At 38.3% G+C, this 22647-nt stretch overlaps 1 protein-coding gene across 1 annotated transcript; it reads left to right on the plus strand.

Annotated features, from left to right (window-relative positions):
- Window positions 1-5254: 5254 nt before the first annotated feature.
- Window positions 5255-21805, plus strand: npm1b (nucleophosmin 1b). Its single transcript, XM_008326652.3, has 11 exons — window positions 5255-5378; window positions 5682-5764; window positions 6121-6240; window positions 6670-6763; window positions 6849-6937; window positions 7081-7145; window positions 7275-7347; window positions 13961-14053; window positions 18185-18280; window positions 18372-18446; window positions 20338-21805. Exons 1-11 carry the CDS (start codon window positions 5330-5332, stop codon window positions 20389-20391), a joined length of 891 nt encoding a protein of 296 aa, XP_008324874.1. The 5' UTR covers window positions 5255-5329; the 3' UTR covers window positions 20392-21805.
- The last annotated feature ends 842 nt before the right edge of the window (window positions 21806-22647 follow it).

The following is a 22647-nucleotide window of genomic DNA, read 5'->3' on the forward strand; positions in this document are numbered from 1 at the left end:
AACTTGTCCAGGAGGTGAACCCTGGGGTTCCAAACCAATGACAGAGACATTGCCTCTGGGCCAAATCACCACTCAGTTTAGGCATGTGAAAGCTAACTTACAGCTATGCATATTTTATATATATTATTATTTTTAAAAATATATATATTTTGGCCATGTTTAGCTTTTCTAAGCTAACATTTTGACTTACTTAAATGTGGGCCATAGAAGCCAAGCTGGACTTCTATGGCTGCATTTTTACACTGACTGTTCGCTAAACACCAGTCTCATCAGCTGATGCTCACAGAAACACCTACTATTTACATACTGGTCAACCGACAACGCGGTTGCAAATAAAGGCCCCAGGAGCCAAGTCAGAAGCTTGGACAAGTAAATGTTGTCTACAGCCATTTTCCTAAAATCACAATTTTCCAACACATCAGCAGAATAGAAACAGTAGTTATAGAATGCACCTTCCTAATACCAATTCTGCGCTCTACATAAACTTGATAAAATGTCGTGCAATCCTTAAAAACTTTAAATAATTCATGACATCCCCGCCATATATTGGTACCCTAACAAAAATATTATTGTTTTTTTTGCTTACGGCCACCTAGACACCAGACAGTGATAAACACGTTATCTTTTCCTCTGCCCTATCATCTAAATGCTTATCATCAGCCAAGTCATAACAAAAAGGAGCCATCTGAAAGAGCAGTAAACACATCATTTATTTTCTTTGTTTGTAAATGAGCCTTCAATCAACATCGAAATCACAGGAAGTGACCTTGGCGTAAAACCACACCCTTCAAATTCACTGCATTGGTATGAAGTATGATGAACATCACGCTGCTCCTTGTCTGGCCTTTCTGTGTTTTTTTTTTTTTTTTACAAAGTGCTGGGCTAAGATTTCTGCCCTTTGTTTATGCATCACTGACATCTGGCTGCTTGATCCTAGAGCGAGTTGATGATCTGGATGGAAACAGCTGTCTGCGACTGCATCCAACCTCAACAACCCTGGGCTTTGGCTGAAACACCGCAGCAGCAGCAGTGGAAGTTAGCTGGCATTTTCAGGGCGCTGTGCCTGGTTGGGATCCTGTCAGTATCAGGCAGTTCTCCAGGTGACGCCTGCTCAACCCCCATTTCCTCCCCTCTTCGCCACTTCTTTCATCTCTCTGTCTCTCTGCCTTGAAGACGTGACTTGGCCCATTTTGCAAACATTCCTGCCTTTTTCTGTTTTCAAAACCATGCATTGTGTTTGACTACAGGTGCTTAAAGATTTTTTTTCTTCTCAACTGCTGTCATGGCTCTGTAGTTTTTTTTTTTCTCACTCCCACTCTGTCGCCACCGCAGAGCGCTGTTCTTATCCAATAAAATGTCACCACACAAGATGAGCAAGTGCCAGAACCTGGATGTATATCAGACTTCCTATCAAGTTAATGAGGGCAACAACAAAAAGTATTCAGTCTGTGTTGTGCTCTCTGTCATGCAACGTTTGCTTCCATCACTTTTTCCATTCTTGAGAAACACACTAAGTATTTAAGTCTGTGAAGCAGCCGTTGAAACCTCCGTAATCCAGTTAAATTCCTAAACACACACACTGACTGATAACATCTTCTCGGCTCCACTTGTAGCTCGTAGCTTCACGTCGATTGACGTCTAAATTATGTGATACAGTTTATAATGTTGGTCATCAGGCAGCCGTAGCACACACACCCTCCATATTCAGTCGGACATGTTCTATTTCATAACTGTTGATCTGGTACATGGTCAATATTCAAAGGTGCTTCAGTAATTACAACTACAAGGTAAAAATAAAACCAAAAATTGAAACGTATTACCGACATAACCAAAGGTAGCTAGCTACTGCTAGTAAGGTTTAAAAAAATGTCACAAAAGCAGAAAGTTGGCAAACAATAGCTTTACAATAGTTAAAACCTTTTTTTTAAAACAACAAAATATCACAGATAATTTTGTCATAAATATCAACATAACAGAATATATAAAAGTTAGATAAATAGTGATTACCACATATAAATATAACAATGACTAAGAAACACATTCCACAAGAGCAAAAACAAATCTTACTCCTAAAAAAATGAAACATATTTACACTAGATGTTAAAAAAAACCCACTCAAACAGATGCATCAATTAAGATAACAATTGTCAAAAAATTAGTAAATGACCCATCTGCTATTGATCAATTATTCCCCACAGCTGTAAAGTCCACCTGACAACATGTTAGGTTATTTTAATTACTTTCATTTATCAAAGGGCAGATAGTAGCCCAATGACATGACTACTGCCTGTCGTGATAATCACAGAAACATAGGTCTGTTCAAGAGCAGCTGCTCTAGTTGTCAGACGTTTGGAGGAAAGGAGCCAAAACTCTGACTGTGCCAAACTTCACTGATGAGGCCCTGACATGAGAGGATGTGTTGACAAAAGACCTTCATACTTCTGGGCTTAAACATCCTCTCACAGACAGTTTGTTTGATTCAGCTGATTAATAACCGCTGCCTTCTAGAAAGTTCTGGACAGAATTTGGAATTTTTGTAATTGAAAAAAAAAACTAACTTCATCACTACGTCAAATACAGTAAGTGGAACGGAGTGTCTCAGATATTTTAATTCAGTCGTTTTCAAGAAAACGGATTGCATTAAAAAATAAAAATAAAACTAAATAAAATGTTTTGTTGACTTTAAACTTAAAGCTTTTTTTTATTGGATGGAAAACATTAATTTTACATTATTTCTTTATTTTGCAACACAAACATATATTTTCCCAAATGAGAACTGGCTTTATATTGGCATATAAACTTATATTCTAGTTTTGTTTTTTTGTTTTTTGTTTTTTTTTTCAAATTTCAAATTATTACATTTTATATACAAGGGTGAATCAAAAATTTCAAAGACAGTGATTATATTTTCAAAATGTGTCTAATTTTAAAAATTAAAACATGATAAGACAAGTCTCTCGGGCGCCTCCACGAGCTTTCACGAGCTTTATCATCATGTCTTTGTCAGGCTGTGATCTGTAGTAGGCTTCAAAATTTCACTTAAAAACTTTAACCAAACCTAAAAGGTGTCATATTAAATTTACTGTACACTGAAAATAGGTTATGACCCAATTCCATCTGTTTTTTTCTCTTTTCCCTAAACTGAAAGAGCATGAAAATTATTCAATTACAATGGCTACAGATGAACACATGTATTTACTGTGTGTATGTGTGTGTGTATAAATAAATAAATATATGTACATATACATATATAGAATAACAGGCTTACCTACAAATTTGATACCTATAATAACCCATTTCTTTTTATAGTTTATCGAGCTTTTAGATGTAATTTCATCTGATTGTTATTAAAATATTTAATATAAAATATGTTTCTTATTTTATCATTTCTGTTATTATTTGTTTGTATAATGTAATATTTGCTTTAAGCCATGTCTCAACTGACATAAAATTATAAATGTTTTAATTTTTCTTTCAGGTCTTTTGACCATTTGATCTTTTGATTTCTTTTTTTTTTTTTTTAGTCTGACTTGTTTTCTTGTGTTTTAGTTCTTCATGTGCTTAATTTTGATTTTTTTAACGTATTTAGTTAACATTTAGGTATGTGTTCATCCATTGTAAACTACTGCCCTATTTTGAAGTATATTTGCCTTTTCTTTACCACTTCTGGGAAACATCACATTTCCATGAAACAAAATTCCTTGTAAAATATAAATTTAAATTTTGTGTATTTGAACACCAGTTGAATTCCAGATCTACAAAAGTTTCCATAATTGAAAAAATCCTTAATTTTTTTTTATTTTTATTTTTTAGAAGTAGTATCATTGAGTCACTTCCATCTGAGTCGAGTGGGGAACGAGGATATCTGTCAACGTTCCGATGGCGTGACCGTGTCTTTAGAAGTTATTTAACTTGATGACATGTTCTTCTCGTCTGCTACTGTCATCACTCTTTTTTCTTTCACTACACACGTGTCTATGCTAAACTTAAGCTCACACACATACAGGTGTACGCAGTGAGGTCCACACATCTAAGGATAGAAAAGTCAGGACTCAAATGTTTCCTGACCAGTACATATACTGGATAGAAAAACAAAACAACTTACACATACTGTGAGATTATCAAAAGAGGATGAAAAGCTAGTACTAACACAGGTATTCAGATAAATATTAAGCACATCTCCTTATCTTCAGGAATGTTTTGCCAATGTGAACAAAAGTGTTGAGCAAGTCCACGTTCATCAGTGTCATGTGTCAGCCGTGAGAACGGATGTGCGGACGTGTCCTGGCAGCGGGTGACACATTAAAGCTTTCAGGCATGCATGAAGACAACTCAATTCTTTCAGTTTATACTGGTACTGAGCCTCACTGTGACTCAATACCTGTCTTAATAGAGGCACACATTAAATAAAGCTGCAGAGGTATCAACTCTGTTGAGACTTCACAAGAACATTTCAGCTATTTATGATGAAAGCATCCACACCTTAAACTGATTGACAAGGATCAGACCTTTGTATTTGTTCGTATTTAAGTAACCAACCATTCATTTTAAACAGTGCTATTTAATTTATGAAAACTTACAAATTATTGGTACATTTAGTTTATATTAAAATATTTTACAAATACACATTATTAAACAACAAAGCGACCATTGCTTTCATTGCCATTACATGACTAAGTTAATACTGAACACTGTTTATTTTTCATGCAAATTTAAAATGGCAGGTGCTGTCCAGGGGAAGTACTATAATACCTGTCTGTTTTCATCATTATTATTTTAAAGAACCACAGAAGAGTCTTCAAAGACTACAACTGCCCCCTGGGCTCCACTTTTAATATTACTGACCAAAGGCCTCTTTTATTTGGTTTAAACAGCACATAAAAAGGTAAACATAAGGGACAATTGTTTTTGTCTCCATTGCATAATCGACACTTTCCTCTTTCTTTGAACTGGTTCCTCCCATGTCTAACGTGTTGTAATGTAAATAACATACCTTGAGTCCTTGAGTCCTTGAATGTTCCACTGTTAATTACTGTTATCTATCTATCTATCTATCTATCTATCTATCTATCTATCTATCTATCTATCTATCTATCTATCTATCTATCTATCTATCTATCTATCTATCTATCTACTTAAAATTAAAGTAATACCGCCATCATGCGTTCATTCCGAAAAAATATATTCTCTCTATGTTCTTTCTTTCCCGCCTCCTTCACAAACCTCATTGGTCCAAATACTTCACAAGTCCATGACGTTGCAATTTTAGATTGGCTAAGCGACGGCTCAGTTACATCTGTTTACGGAAGTTCTGCCACCCACTGCAAAGATGGAGGACAATATCTCAGATTTGAGCCGTCCACAGATGTATTTGTTCGGTGAGCTCCTTTATGCTGATTCGATCTTAGTTTTGCTGGTTGCACAATCACGTTTTATGATTAAAAATCATGCATTTGTAGTTTTGTAACCTTTAATAGGTGAATAAAATTGGGCTAAAGTGTAATCAGTAATCAGCCAATTCCACTCTTTTGTTAGCTCAGCAGAGCAAAGCCCGCTGCGTTTATGCAGCAGAATCTCCGATCTACTTGTATCTAATGTGTTTTACTAAACATTGCATATAAATTAAGACTCAAAATGTACTGTTTGATGCCCATTGCACGTGTTGTTTCATTTTCCACCAGGTTGCACACTGAAAGCGAACAAACGGGAGTTCAAAGTTGACGTAGATGACGACGATACTGAGCAGCAGCTGTCACTCAAAGCAGTAAGAAAACAGGCGCCTAACACTGCAATTAGAACGACAGAATGTCATTAATATGTTAGACCTTGCTTTGATAAACATATTGCAAGCATATACAGAGAAATGAATAAGAACCTTTTAATAACATCTATATTGTTAGTGGAAGTAACTATGGGCTGGAGGCAAAGGCTTGGGAGCCCAGGTTGACATGAGGATCAATGGTGAAACAGAAGGAATAAGTAAAAACGTGAGGAAATATTGGATGCACTGTTTTTTTTATATAATTGTAAACAATACATGCTTTATTTATATAAGAATTAGCCTTTATTCTGGTGATGCTGTGGCTGCATTGTAGACACTTCTGTGTGATGTTGTTGCAGGTTTGTCTTGGAGCTGAGGCTGAGGATAAGTTCCACATGGTGGAAGTGGAGGGTCTGACGTTTGATGGGAAGACAACCAAAGTGCCGCTGGCTGCCCTTAAGCCTTCTGTCCTGCCATCGGTAAGTCAAAAAACAGCACTGGCAGTGCTCTACTTTATTTGGATGACGGCTTATTCATTTAATTACAAAATCTATGTAAAGACAGTGGTTCTATGCATGGTGCATTCAATGTGCTTCCAAAAAATTACTTACACTTGCTCAATGACCAAGACATCATCGAATGATAAAAATGTTAAACTACTTTGTTGGTGTAAGTGAAATCTTAATATAATTTTTGCATATTATTTGCATTATATTTTACTTTTGATCACAGTGAAAATTAATGAGAGATAATTGATGTCAATAATTGTATAGAAACATTTTATAATTGTAATCGATTCCCAGCCTAAGTTCTAAATGCATTGATGTGGGAAGAGTGGTCAGTCCACCACTGCATTACAGTGAAAAAAAAAACAAAAAAACCCCCACAGTTGTTCCTGTTTTGTCCAGATGACTTTAGGTGGATTTGAGATCACTCCTCCTGTCACCTTCCGTCTTCAGTCTGGCTCTGGACCGGTTCACATCAGTGGTCAGCATTTTGTCAGTGAGTATTGATGTAACAGCAGATATACGGCTATAGCAGAACTATAATCAACTGAAATGTACTTAATCCATCGATTTCCTTGCAGATATCAAAGACTCAGAGGATGAAGAAGAAAACAACACATCACCAGTAAAGAGACCTGCAAGTCTGATGTCGGGGAAGAAGCTTCTATCGGTATAACACTGAAATCACTCCTAATGAGAGCTCTACTGCTTGTATTTTTTGTATAAAAAAATAAATAAATAAGAAATAAAAATTGTCTGAGGCTGAAGGCCCTTTGTGTTACTCTTGACCCATTGGACTTATTTCACTTGCAGAAAAAACTAAAGATGGATTCTGATGATGATGATGAAGATGAAGAGAGTGATGATGATGATGATGAGTAAGGTTTATTGTTTTCTAATTGAACTTTTTAAGTTGCAGAAAAATACATAAACCAATTATAATGAGATACTATTATAGCACATTAGTAAGTATATCTGTTAAAATGTGTTTTATTTCTGTTCTTTAGTGATGATGACGACGACGACAGTGATGACGATGCAGTGAAGCCTCAAAAGAAAATTGCAAAGGAGCCTGAAAAGGTAAGACTGTAATCCAAGCATGTCCTCTTCCAGATGTTTAGCCAACCATTTTCTGCACAAAACATTATTCTGTTTTATTTATCCTATTCTATACAAAAGTGAATTCATGTATTTCTCATATTTGTTTTTTTTTTGCATTTACATATGCATAAAAAACGTATGTAGCTTCAAAATATCATTCCCTTGGAATCAACTTGGCTGGCAAGTTAAGCCATCGCTTTGTATCTTATGTGACACAACTTTTATTGTCCTGAACACTAAGAACAGGAACAATTATCACAGAACCTTTAATAAGTACTGCCATAAGTCACATGAAATAGACAGCACTCCCTTCGTCTTGTAAATGTTTACTGTAAAAATGTACCTGACAGGTGATTGTAATTTACATATCACTGATTAGATCTTTGTTGATGTGAATGAGACACAATTTTACCATTATTTGTGCCTTGATGTGTTGATCTGTAAAGTCTGCACGTTTCAAAACGGGGCTTAATTTAGATTTTGTCAATGGAAATAAAAAACAACTATTTTTAAAAAGTGTTGGCTGAGCTACACGTCTTATTTATTTAAAAAACAGTGCTCTATCATTACTTGATTCTCAGACCAAGGTTTTTAAACTGCAATTAAGGCTTGACCTTCAGAGGAGAGTGAAGCTACATGCTCAGTGTTGACAAATACGTAGTAATGTGTTGTTCATGCATATTCAGTCATGAACACATCAGGAATTTTCATCTGAGTCTTTGAACAAAAGCAGCTAAAAGGTGAAGTGATGATAAAAAACCTCTGACCAAGAGTAAACATTAAAACAGCGTATTAAAACTGGTCTTCTTACAGCACTGTTGTCCACTAGGTGTCAGGGCAGCCAAGGGCCTGCCCTCAGCTCTGTTTTGCAAAACAAGAAATGTCTCTCCTGTTGCTCAGCTCTGTCCACTCCCCCATATGTTTCTACCACATCATTTAAAACTCCCACGGCCTGCAAGCTATTGCAGCGTTTCATTATTTTCTGCAGGCCCGTCCCATCCCTGCACTCACTGACCGTCCACCTTTTTCTATGATACAAAACATGGAACGTTTTCATCCTGTTGGCTCATGTAGCCACCTGTTTTCTGCTAGTAAAACACAGGGTCTGCGTGGCGTAATGATCGGATTACTCCTCTGTAATCTGCTTGAATTCTCACCGTCTCACCAACAAGACAGCACTGTGTTATCCTGCAAACACACACACACATAAACCTGGAAGCACTTACACACAGTCCAGGGATACATTTATGAGCTTGTACTGATTTTGCAAACATTAACAAAATGTATCTCATCTCAACACCATTTTTAAATGACACAATGCATCACACGTGCACACACACATGCACTCTTCCCCCATTTTCCTGTAAGCCTGCATATCTTCGTCCCTCTGTCATCCCACTGTTAATATGATTACTCCTTTTTATCGTCTCTCATGCCGTTTCAGCTCTGCACCTGGCCCAGGCCTTTGAACACTTGTTTTGCGTGCTGCCACAATCACTTGCAAGTGTGCGTATGTGTCTGCAAGTGTGTATCTACCTCATTTTTACTCTTCTTTCTTTCTTTCTTTCTTTTTTTTTTTGCTCTTTAAACACAAACTAAGTGCAAACTGTGCCAGGCAGGAGATCAAAGCAGGGCAGATGCGCATACCTGCGACGTGAGCTCCGATCCTCGCCTCAGGGTCAGATGACAGCTGAGCATTTCTGTCACCTGTTGATTTATTCTGTTGTCTTCTCGTCCAATCCCCCCAGCCCACTCCCCCCGCACCCCTGCGCTCCCACCTCGTCCATTCCTTCTCTGCAGCCTTAATCCTTTTCTTCACCTCCTTCTTTTTATCTTGATCTTCACCCAGTTTCACTCTTTAGGCCCCAATTCTTTACATTTTTTGTCATTTACTTAACATGATAACAAAATACTTCAATCTCATTCTGGCCATGAGGTAATGTAAACACATTCAGCCAGAGTTTATATTAATGCTTGCAGTGTTGGCACGTGTTTTAAATTTAATTGTGTGTTTTTTTTCATGATTTTTTTTAGAACTGCTTGCATTTGTAAGAGATGCTTAGAAGTACTTGAAAACTGCATTTGTACTTCACAGACAAATACCATTTGAAATGGGTTTCAGATGCAAAGTCCAGGTTTGAAATTAAAATGTCCCAGCTTTGACATTCTTTCTGGAATAAGATCTAAGACCCTCAAAAATTGTACCTGAGCAAATCCGAGGTTCTCTGGTCAAAATGTCAACTGTGGCATAATCTATAATTAAACTAAGCATATAAATAAATAAACGTGTATATATACAGCGATCCCTAGAACTTTCTTAAATAAAATAAATAGTAATGTTATGCTACAAAGCATAAAAAGGTTTGGCTCTGAAATGGTTAATAAATAATAAAGATAAAATAGACAATCTTGTTAGATGATCAGATTAATAACTGTCAGGTGCTGCACCGTTTGGAATATGGATGTTAAAAAGTTTTGGATTTGACCTGGGAAAAGGTCAACAAACTCTAACGTTTGTTGTTTCTTATCCAGATTGATCTCTAATACTTTAATTATACATAACTTGGGTATCTTCTCTCCTCTTCTGGTGTTATTAGGTAAACAAATTTACCTTTAATGGTAACATTTGGCACAAAAGTGAAAATAAGATCCTGAGGCGTGCGGTCTACAAGTGATTTGTATTCATATGTTGGAATCTCATTTATTTGCCAGTACAAGTTAATCTTACGTCACTGCCTCAGATTATACAATTATTTGAATCTTTTTTTTGTGTGTGTTGGCAGCAGAACAGTCCACCTGTGCCAATGTTGGCATTGAAAACACACCAATTAAAACAAGTGGTAAAGTTTACGCTAGCAGCTCCGATGCCTTCCTCTGATCTGGGGAACCTCTAACTACGCTGTTTTATTCGTTCAAGCTGAGACTAAAATAATTAACATTTCATTTGTAATGCTGACACTTTAAATGGAACATACTGAGCTCAGGAATAGTCAAATGGTATTTTTCTTTCTTCATCTTTTGCAAAGGAAAATTCACCACCACAGGTCAACATCAGCAGAACCTACATTGAGTTGCCTCTCTCTATCTCTATCTCTCTCTCTCTCTCTCGCTCTCTCTCACTGTCTCTCTGTGCTAGTGTAAACTCAGTTGTCGTAGTGTAAGTGGCCTTTTACCAAGGGTGATGGAGCAGATAAAAATAAAAAAAATCAAGGATGAATGCATGTGGGTTAATGTGGTCACACGTCCAGTCATCGTGCCAGTGGAAAACACTGGGCAGACCACCACTTTAAAGACTGGAGCCCTGCTTTAGTGGCCAGTCTGTAACCTACGAACTTCTTTAATCAGGTTTTCATCCAAACACAAGTCTGACGACAGACCATTACAAAGGATGATACAGTGACATTTTAACCTCCCACGTACAGAAGGCTGTGTCATATTTTCCTGTGATGTCATCGGCCTGGACTCGACTTTATTTGGCAGAAAAATTGTCATTTGAAGTTGAACTGGAGAGCTTTCATGTTTAACCTCCAGCGCAGTGATGTTAAACTGACACCATCTGCATAGATATTGGTCCCCAGCAAGTTTGATTCTTTCGTCCTGTAGGGTGGAGCTAATGATCATCTGGTGTCTGTATGTTTGCAGCTCGAGAGGGAGTCGTTTTAATAGTAGGGGGCTTATGATGTGACAACGCAACGTTAGGTTAAAAACTGCCGGGAATGTCCAGGTTTTCTGTTGGCTCTTAAAAATAAAGCTTTAAAACAAAAGTGTCCAAACCTTTTTCACGGGAAGCCAGATTTGAAAAAAAAAACACCAAAGACCCAACCGCTTCTTCTGTAAAACTCAGGACTATGATCAAGTGGCCATGCAAGTGTGTCAAGTATATGACAAACACATTTACGTCCAAAATGTTTGGCCAGATTGGGCTTTTTTTAAAACCTTCTAAGTAAAGTAACATACGGGACAGTTAGGAATTCCTCTGTTTTACAAAACTCACAAATGTACTACAGTAGACTTTAGGTCTGTTTATCACTCAGCGTCCGTAAAAAAACAGAGAGATGTCATTGCTGTACCAGTCACGGCACAGAAAAAGTGAATTTAGCTTAAGTTAAAATAAAAAATAATAACTGATAAACATTAGGCCATTTTTTTAAATGCATCAAAGGAAAAACTAATGAGTAATTTGCAGAGTTTGCAATTAAAAATAGCATTCATTAAAATACCAATAGAAATTGCAGTGAAGTAAAGGATAGACAATAAAAAAACCCATAAAATGATGTTATTCCTTCTCTGAAGTCATAGTCAACACCAGTTCTGTCATCATAGATACAGATACAGGCAGGTTAATTCATAATGTCCATCCATAAGTCACTCCCACAGTCATCATTCAAGGCCAAGGCACACGTTGGACAGTCCATATGCAACATATAGAGACAAACAACCTTTCAAACTCAAAGTGATACCTATGGACAGTTCAGCCACTAGGGGTTGAGCTGGTTTAGATGGATTTTCTTTCTGTAAAGTAGGAGCACAAATATTGGTAGAGTTTCTCGTATCTTGTCTGACCAGTTGTCCACTGGAGGACGTTACATGTATAATTGTCTTGTAGCAGTTATGTCAACATGTGCAATTACACTTCCAGCTCATTCCAAGGTGACTACCAGTGATTGCAAGGCAGGGGCTGGCGCTCAGGAAATGCAGGTACTTGCCTGGGCTATTACATGGTAATTACACAGGTGCCTGAGAGCAGTGGAAACCTGAGGCGAAGGCCTCCAAAGTGGAGAACAATGACGGGTTATTGGGCCACTAAATGTCTGATCAGTGAGAAATTACCAAGTTCGTATCTTGTTTCCCCTGTCATTTGACATCCTAATGCTCACGTGTCATTCCTGTTGTTGTTGCATCAATGTCTTCGTTTTGTAGCATGGCGCATAATAGGGATGAATTATTTATTTCTAAAGAATGAATGCCGCAACTTTCCCAGTATTTATATGACATATCTGTGCTGTGATTCTTGCTGGTAAATGCTTCAAAAGGAGCCTGCATGTGCCATATTTATATAATTACCATCTTACAGGGTGTGAGCGCAAGATGTGCGCGGCTCACGGCAAGCGACTTTGAAGAAAATCAAGCACAAATGCAAACACTTGAACAAATGTGGTTCACATTAGGTTAAAAATGCCAATTATAATTTGTCAGGCATAAAAGAGGCCTGATAATTAGTGCTTTGATACGGGAAGTTGGAAAACAACATGACAGCTTCTCTAGAGTCCCAGTGAGCGGCGTACACAATATACTGATTCAAAATCTGGCCACCAATTTACACTTCCATATCCTTTGTTGTTGAGCTTTTAAGATTAGTCATGGCACAGCTTAATGAACTGTTAATCTCAGCCACAGGTTTCTGATGTTCATCTAACATTTGTTTTTATTTACTATAGTGAGCTGAAACTGTTTTAAAGGCGTGCCATATCTGATAATATAAAAATAGCCGAGGGCCAAGTGCTCCTCCTGTGATACTTAAGACTCCAATGAAGCAGCAGGCAGCTGCACATTGTTAAATGTATTCAGTGCTGGGACAGAATCTAATTAGAAACGAGTCACTTTTTGGACAGTCGACAAAAAATGGCTTGCGTTTGCGTTCGATGCCAGTTGACAAAGAATACAAAGCCTTCATTGTCATTGTACAACAAGACATGCTGTAAACACAAGAAAAAGTGGTGTCTAATGTAAATATAATGTAAGTGTATAGAGGACGCATGGGTAAATACGGTGGTCACTCTCCTGTCACGGTAGCTGCGTTCCAAAACCCACGAGAAATGGGAAAAATCGCAAAGTAGAGGTGAGATAGTTATGATTTTATTTCCGTATATATTTACCCGTTATGAACCTCCCCCACACTGTTATCAACCCTCCCTACACTGTATTATTTTTCCCACACAATTATATACAACAGTAGAATTGTATAATGGAGCGAAGTGAACGAGAGAGTGGCCAGCAGACAAGGGGAGATGTTGAGAGATGCTACGATGCATGAGCCAATCAGCGGGAGCAACAGAAGAGCATGCTGAATTAGCCAAGAGTACGCATTGTATTAGGGAATAGTATACCAGCTGGTGGATTTGAACCTAAACCTTCTGGGCCCAGGTGTTTTAAATTCTGTTCCAAATGGCAACTGGTGCTTTATTTTAATTGTTTATTTAAGTCCTTTGCAGTTTATTTTAACAATAATTAACAAATTATCATCTATCCATTTCTATCTATGTGTTCATTTGTTTTTTGTGACCAATTTTAAAGTCAAACCTTCTGTCTCTGCCACATGCTGTGGTGATGTATAGACCTCATTATTAGTATAGCTTCAGCAGTATTACTGCAGCAGTATCAGATGATGATAATGTGCAAAGCCCTGGTATTTGTATCGGTATCAGGACTGAAAAAGTCAGACCGGTGCATCCCTAACTTTTAACCAGTGGAATTCATAAAAGTTTATGATCCAACTGATAAAGAATCAATTTACATCTACAAACTTTGACATGACAAATACGTGATTTGTTAAGATGTTGACACTGAGGATATTCTGTCTTTGATTTGTCAGGGTCGTGAATCAAAGAAGCTCAACAAGACTCCAGTCAAACAGAACGGCCCTGCAGGAAAACCATCAGGATCTGTGGTTAAACCACAGACTAAGGTATGAACTGACTGCATTTCCTCAGACAAATTGTGGTTGTTTTTTTTTTTCACTCTGAATTAATTGGTTGGCAGCTACTGTACTACACTGGAGAACAGTGTGCCAGATAGAAACCTTACGAAGTATATTTTAGCAATATATTTTTTAAGAAAAAGAATGTGATGTCTAAAGTTTGGCTGGTCAATTAAAAAAACATCTTTCTCACAATATTTATTATTTTTTTCACCAGGTTTTCTTTTCTTGGTAGATAAAATGTTTTTGGATATATTTTGTCTAGAGAAATATTAGTTTTGTATTAATCATTTTCTGTTTATGAAGTGGCTGGAAAATTAACAGTGTAACAATGACCAGTGGAAATGATTTGCATTTGTTACCAATCACAGCTAACAGCCTAAATAAAGAGGGGGAATGTTATAAAAATCATGCATTTCTTAGATGGAATGTCTTGGATGTCAGTCCTTCCAAACACTGGTGATTAAACTCTGCCCGTCGTTAAACAAACACACCTGACCTCTAACTGTTTCCCGGGGCAAGGTTTAAACCTACGACCTTTTTAGCCTGACCCCGTTGTTTTAACTCACAAACACACTTGATGGCCCACGACCCGTTGTGCTGATGAGTGAATACTAATCAGTGAAGCTCTCAAAGAACATTTGGGATGAAGTAGCACGCACATTGTTTGCCAGTATAAAGGCATCAGAGAATGCCAGTCTGTCTCCTGATTGGATGTTTTGCTTAGGAATGATGCACATTTGATTTCCATTCTGTTGATGTGCAAATTTGCTTTTTGCAACTTAGGAATATTGTTTAAGTAGCACATTAATACTTCTATTTTTCAGTTTTAAGGGGAAACTCTGGTGCCAACTTTGATCCCATTACTTACTTATACTAAGATTAGAATTAGGCTAAAATTGACTAAATTCTGTGACTCAAGCTGTGACTCACGTATACATTTCTGCCTGTGACCGCATGTAGTTTCTGTGATTCTCATCCATGCAAAGTGTCCATCCTTCATGATGCTGCGCGATGAGCCGTTGGTGACCTGATTCACTAAAGCCATGTTACCTGGTTAACTTTCTGCCCTGTACTTCGTCCCAACTGCTCCCTCTCTACAACCTCTTCACACCCCTCACTTCCTGGACACACCTTCTCCCAATTGCTCTCATTACTAGTGTTTGATGTCTGGTGCAGCTTGCGCTTCCAGATGCCCTTGAGGAGCAAGGAAGCGGGCGTGGGTGTCTGTTTTTCCTTCTCTAAATGCAGGTGACTAGTGGTCATTAGATTTGCTCGTCAGATCTTTTGCCAGTTCCTCGGTTTGTGCCTCTCTCAGGTCAGTTTGTGCAGCGCGGCATCGTCCGGTGTGACCTCCGTCATGAGAACCAGTTAACTCCAGTGGTGCTAATCCGTAGAGTAGCTTTTTTTTCTCACAGCTGGTGTCTTTTGATTGATAGGTCGGAGAAGCCGATGCCTTCCAGCGCACGTCACAGTCGTAAAGTTGTTAACCACTTTACTAAGACTTATCCCAAAGGGCCTGAGTCAGTGTTTAACGACTGATTGACATGTGTTTCAGCAGGTGCCGACCTTGTTACTGAGCATTTATTTGTCCCGCTCAAGTCAGTTTGCCTTGTAACTGTCACTCCAGCCATTTTTACGTGTGAAAAACGTCCAAAACCCTCACTTCAAGAAGTGTTGGAGTTGAAGTCCTTGTTCTCTGTGACCTAAAAGTTCCAGCCTGCCTCCCCCTGAAACTGGCCCCCAAAGCTCATGTTCCAGCAAAATGGTAATTACCATGCCAGGCAGACCTGATGAGCAAAGGTGTCACAACCATGTGTTTGCAATGCATTGGAGACATGAGATTGCATCAAATGATAGCGTGCTTGTGATTACGTTCCATGTCTTGTGTCATCTGTAATCAGCGTCTGGCTCAGATGAAAAAGCTCGCCCTCTTTGTGTGTTTATCAGCTGTTTCAGGTCCACAGCTGTCCTTTGGAAGTAGAGCTGCCCGTAAATAATAAACGCTCGCTGCATTTGTCTGGCCAGGAGCCAGCGGCTTATGTGCTCGTTTGTGCAGTGTGGCATGTGTGTCAAAGGCTTTCTCACTTCATACCTTTTGATCTGTGCTATAAACTGCAGCTCTCTGAGGGACAGGGACATATTATTGCATGTTTTAAAACTAACTTTATTCTCTTAAGATCATTCCACCTGTTTTTAACTATTGTCCTTCTCTCTGATGCCAGAACCTGCAGAAGGGAATTTGGGTTTGTAGTAGAAACAGGGTTGGAGTTGTAGAAAATGTTTCCTTCTTTATTAATCTCTGTGTCCAGGACTAGAGGTTTTACAGCAGATACAGTAGACGTTATAACATATATAAGTCTGTGTTTTAATTACAAAGATTGTTGACCCTGAGTACTTCTGCTTCCACCGAGACGGTGACACAGATTGGCGAAAAACTGAAAAAACGTGCAATGGTTGCGTGAATATTTGATCCCAGCATAAAACCTGGCCAATTATCACTGGTTTACTACTAGCAACAGTTCCAGCATGGATTGAGTTAAATGCTTTTCTTTTCATCTCTCCAAAAAGACATTTTTTTACTGTTCTTCTGAGGTGTGAGGGTTTTTCTCACCACCTTAAAGTAAAACCTGGAAAAGTTTTCACTGATGTGAAACCCATGGTGACACATTGTACTAACATTGGCATTTACAGGTTTGATGTATGAGACTTCAACATGTTGAATAATACACCACCACCCTCCTTCTATGTTAGCCTTATTTTGTTGACTATAAATTACATTAAAGTAATTAGCCTTACAGCTAAACCAAGTAGAAAATGGCAACTTTTTTTTATACTTGCCTATAAAGAACCATTCGATGTGAACCAATCGCCAAACCTCCCATCGACTGCCTGCTGTTGCTCTTAAAGACTCATTCAGGAAGCCACCACATTGTACTTTCTAGGTCCACCAGTTAACTCCATTCACTTTCAAAGACAGAGGTGGAACCTGCTTATGATGTTCCCCTGGAGATCTCTGATACATTAAAGCTGGTAACCATGCCCCTAAATATGGCTTTTTTGGGGGGCTTTAATATTTTTGGAAGTATGAAATAGCTTCCAGATGGGCCATCTTAAGGGCGATAAAAAAAAAAAAGGTTAAACCTAGCAAACGGATGTCTACGGGAGCCGGTTTTTGTTTTTTTAAATGACTGAACAGAATGTGAACCCTCAGCGACAAACCTAATGTTTTCGACTCAATATGTCCAAGAGTTCTCCTCTCTTCTCTTAAATGTGTCTCTGGCTATCAATGAAACCCTGCAATTTCTCTGGATTCCACACTGGCTTTGCATGTAGGGACAAGCTCCAGGGCTTGTGTAACATGCAGTCATGGTGTATGGCTTGTGTGAGTCTTGTTGTGTCACATTCGCACACTTACTAATCAAGGACCTAGGGAGCCTCTCCTGCCCTGTTTTGGAAAACCGGGGGGAGGACTACCAATGTTCTCCTTTTTTAAATGACCTCCAAGGTAAAAGAAAAAGATTTTGAGTTTGTCGAACTAACCATTGTCAAACCATCTACTGTATCAGCTTGCATTGATCGGATTTATTGAAAAAACAAAACAAAACAAGAACACCTGCACATAAAGACGATCCCTTCGCTTTGAGGAATCACCTTCAGTGGAAAAACCCGTTTGATAAACAATCTCTACTGCTTGACGGAGAGTCTGGGCTTTCCCTTTCTAGCACAAATCAATAAAAAAGCATAATTTGTACCTGATGTATTATTCAAAACAAAAAACAAAGATGGTGTAATGAGGCTAGAATTTGTCCACTTTATTGCTTTCATCTTGATCCAGCTGGTTGTGAGAGCCAAGTCTGTAAACACAGACCCAAATAAATGGAAACGTGTTGTGAGGGTTGTTGTGTTGCTGTCAGCAAAAAAGAAAAAAACAAATCTTGTTTTAATTGAAGTATCAATAGATTTCACAGTTTGCTCAAATGAGAACACAGCAATCCTAAAGGTTCTAGCTGTAGAAGAGGAAACCATATGGAGCTATCTCATTATCTACAATGCTATAAATCTCTCCTTATTGACGCATCAATCAGTGTTTCTTATCTGGCTGATATATTTCCCAAGACACCTGCCCCGGGAAAAGACAAACCCCAGCCTGGCCCGTCTAAAATCCCCTCTCTGGATGAGATTAAGACCAAGTTGTCGACAGCAGCAAAGGAGGTGAGGCTGTCATCCTGGTTTGCAAATTACTGCTCTTTAATTGAATCTCTGTTCTCAGTCGGGCTGATGATTTAATGGCCTTGTTTTGCAGGGGAAGCCTTTGCCGAAGACTGAGCAGAAGTTTGAGAATTACGTCAGGAATTGTTTTAAAATCACAGACAAGGAAGTAAGTGGTCATGATTCCTCTTCACAGATTGTTAAAGGTATTCATTTATTCTTTGTTTGCGACCCAGACATCATATAACAATGCACACTCCCAGGTTGTGTTCTTTTTGTAACAAAGGGTTCACATAATTATGCGAATAAACTCCCCTTTCTGTCAGCCTATATTCTCCTGTGGCCAATAAGATCAAACTCACCAGCGCAGACACAGATGTTTCTCTGTCAGGCTATTTATCCAGAGAAGAAAATTAAATTGAATAAGTAGTAGAGCTATCATTTTCCCCAAAAATTCATGTGCAAACAAATTTACGTGGCATGCCAGACCTTCAAAGATATTCAGAAAACCAGTGTTTTTCCTTCTCCTGGTTGGGTGACCGCTGGAGCTTTGTGCCAAAGTGAGTGAGCAGGCATGCTCAGTTATGCTCCTCAGATGCATTATTAGCCAGCAAGTTACTAAGTGAAATAGCAGTGTGTTTCAGGTCGCTTGGATCCCACCAACCCAGACTATGCTGCTCCACAGATGGCCCAGTGTCCTATTACTGCTCCCAGGAAAACAGTTCTACTTGCTTGCTAACAGTAAAATTGCATACCACAATTCTTTTTGGGTGTCTGTAAAAGCAGGTAGCCAAATTTACTTACAGCTAGCGCTTCATGTACTGGAACAGAGGCATTAATTGCTACAACAGCTGTTTTAGGAGGAAAGTAAGGGTCGTATGTTGAATTGTCTAGAATTTTTTTAAACCAAAGTGTGCTGACATTGACACGTGATGTTGCATTACTTGCAGAGATTAACATACTAGCATCTAGTTAGATGTTAGATGTTAAATTGGTGAGCAGCATTTCTAGTGTGCAGGCACAAAAGCATCATTAAAAAATACATAATTATAAACCAAAAAAGAAAACCAGCAGTTGTATTTTATCAACTTTTTTAAGGTTTTCAGTGTAAAAATCTCATTGGTGTAGTTGATAGTAGTGTTGCATGATGGTTCCTAACGCTGTCCTCGCTGACCTTACACTGTCCAGTAGGCCTCAAAAGTCTCTCCAGCACAGTGTGTTCCCTTTTGAATTATATTCATTTTGTGTCAGCGGGCTCTTTTGAGATGGAATGGGAGTACACCTGCCAAGAAGAACTCTTTCTTGGTGATTTACTGAAGTGTGTGTCTTTTGTAGCCCTAATGAAGGGATGGTGGTATGTGGATGGTACCAGCCTCTTTCACATTCAAGGCCTTTGACCAAACCCCAACACTGGGTCTTTCTAAAAGCAGGACTTTAAATCTTTTCTAATACTACTTGTCATTTCAGAAGATAAACAAGGGCTGGTGTGTGTTGGTTGGCAGACCACGAATTAATCACCCCCCAAAAAATAAACCCATCGAGCTTGTTATTACTATGAACTGAATAAAAGATAAATTAAGCTAAATGTAGCTGTCCAGTGTTTTTAGTGAAACAATAACGAATGAAAAGAAAGCGTTAAAATGTCCACAGTACAATTATTGGAGCAGGTGAAATGTCTTCAGAGTGCAGTTAGGGCAGCAGTTAGGAGAAGAATGGGGGCGGGGGGCCGAAGTTGAGGGGGGAGCATGTTGATCCCAGTGTGTAGAAACATCTGTGGAAGTGCTTTGGTTTCATCAGCCAAGCCTGAGATCTGTCAGACCTGGAGCACCTAGTCATATACTCTGGTATGTGCTGCTGCCCCCACCCAACCCTTCGTCGCTCCCCAACGGCCCCATCTAAACTCGCCGTTCCCACAGGCGAGACGCACAGAAAGCCTACGATGTAGTAAAAAGTGACTCATATGTCTCATACTGTATAACACTTCATTTGGCTAATTCATATTTTTCCCTCCTTTTTCCCCCCACTTCTACCCCTGGCTCCTCTCTGCACACCTTCCTCAGGTGGCCAAGGAACTGTGGAGTGTGGTAGAATCACTGAAGATGGAGAAGAAGTAAACGGACTGTGGACAGCGATGCATTTGTACATTATGCATCCCGTGAGACGTTTAAAGGCACAATCGGCAAGATTTCCAAGTTAGTCTTGTTGGGTTAAGGTTGCTAACTCTGAATGGACAAGACCCAAGTGCTGAAAAAGCTTTTAATATTCAGGTGTTATTTTTAACTGCAAAACCTTAAAGACAGTCATCCTCATCATCCTGTGCCAATGTGCACCACCTATAGGTGATATGAAGAACAGAAAATGAGATTTTTTTTTTCCATATCTACCAAAAACTGTGAATGTTTCACAGGCAGCACATACATTATTTGAAAATGCTGGTGCAAATTTTTATTTTTAAGAAACTAAAGAATCGTAAACCAAACCAAATTGCTGGTCCAGCAACACATCAGAATTTGCTTCATCGTTATGCCTTCGTCGAGGGCAATGAATGAAATGAAAAAGTACTGCGACTATTCATGGATGCATGTGCTAAGTAGTGAATGTGAGCACCTACACTGCAACTCTGCACAACATCCAACTCTTCACCTGCAGGTGATGCATGTTGCAACATCTCTATCTCTGTAAGACTGTGTTTCTTTCACGAGTCAATAATGCAATTGGAGAAATTGCAGAATGTGCCTTTAAATATCTCTGCTGTAAACCGATCAAAATGAGAGTGTTGTTTTTTTTTTTTTTTTATCCGTTTGAACAGTATAAAACAAAGGAATTGAACCGAGAGTTGTTTTAAGAGGACAATTCTTTAGTCAACAATCAGTGATGTTTCTGTTTTTTTAAGTTGGATGTAATGTGTTGTTGGATGTGTTGGATATAACATGATTTACAGCTTTTAGCCATGCTTACATGCTGTTCTGTTAGTTTTCCTGCTTAACTGCTGCACACTGCATATCGTACAAGGAGCTGTTTTTTACTACTTAAAACTTTAATGTAAAAGGCCACATCACATGTACTGATTTTGATAAGGGCATATTGATTCTGTATTTGATCAATTTTAATGTGAATATTTTATGCGATTGAACTTGAAATCATTTTCATCATATTCATTGACCTTTTTGTAAAACTTTCAGACCCATGTCCCAGGTTAGGGTTTGTGAAAAGTTCAGTGCTGCCTGTAGAACAAAAAAGAAAAGAAAAAACAACTCAATTAACGTATGATTATTTGTTGTCTCTTAGAGAGAGACTACAGCCTACAATAACAAACAACCACATTAGTAACAGTATATGTGGATCATACCCATGTGATTCATGGGTTTCTATGCTATTACTGTATAAATTGATCTTATTCCCTAATATTTACCAAGTGTGTTACCATATACAGTATGCATTAGCAAGGACTCATCTGTAGCAAAGAATACTTTCTAGGGAAAAAAAGTCCATAAAAGTACCACAGATGTCTAGACGTAATGTTTTTTTGTTTGTTTAAAATAACGGCAAGTCCATAAAAGTACCACAGATGTTTTTTTGTTTGTTTAAAATAACGGTACATGCAAAAAAAAGTTAATACCAAATAGACTGTTAACAATCCGCAGGAGTGCATTTACGAGTTGGCACTGTTTGGCATCATATTAAAGTGTTCTCCCATTCACTAAGAACAGAATGCGGCATATTTATTACAACATAATCAGAAGGTATATATAAAAAGAAATCATATTAGTCACGAAGTAACCGTAACAGAAACCTCATAAAGGCCTCAGCCCCGCGATTGTTTGATGTCTTGACACTAAGCAGACACTGCAGTGCTTATAATGTGTTTATGATCCTGTATAATGCTTTTTATGAGCCAAAGGCTGGCAGACAAATACTACCCTCAACCAATCACATTGGTTCTGTTCTTCCATCCCATCGTCTGTAAAAAGAACTCTTCAATTCCTCCGGTGTCACCTTTACGACTTGAACTTGTTTCGTTTGTTAGACCCGACCAGAGAATTAGACTAAATTTGAAGATGATTGCGTGGTTTTCGCTTGCTTTTAAAATGTGTGGCAGCTCAACTATTTTAATCTAAACATGTTTTTTTTATTCCATCCTCGCTCGTAGCCTATTTTGCAGCTTGAACTTGTTGTGGAAGACTTGTTGTGTCTGATCTAGTTTGGTAGTTTAGTTTATGAGGAGTATAAAGCCCGTCTGTGAAAGTGTTCTTTTTTTAATTCGCGTTTGTTTGACTTCATCTTTGACATCCTTCAGTTTTGTTCCTAATAACTGTAAAGGCAGTAACTTCATATGCTAAATAATAAAAAATAAATAAAAACAAGTGATC

The sequence above is a fragment of the Cynoglossus semilaevis genome, chromosome 15, assembly GCF_000523025.1.
Source record: "Cynoglossus semilaevis isolate Cse_v1.0 chromosome 15, Cse_v1.0, whole genome shotgun sequence".
In the NCBI taxonomy this organism is placed as follows: domain Eukaryota; kingdom Metazoa; phylum Chordata; class Actinopteri; order Pleuronectiformes; family Cynoglossidae; genus Cynoglossus; species Cynoglossus semilaevis.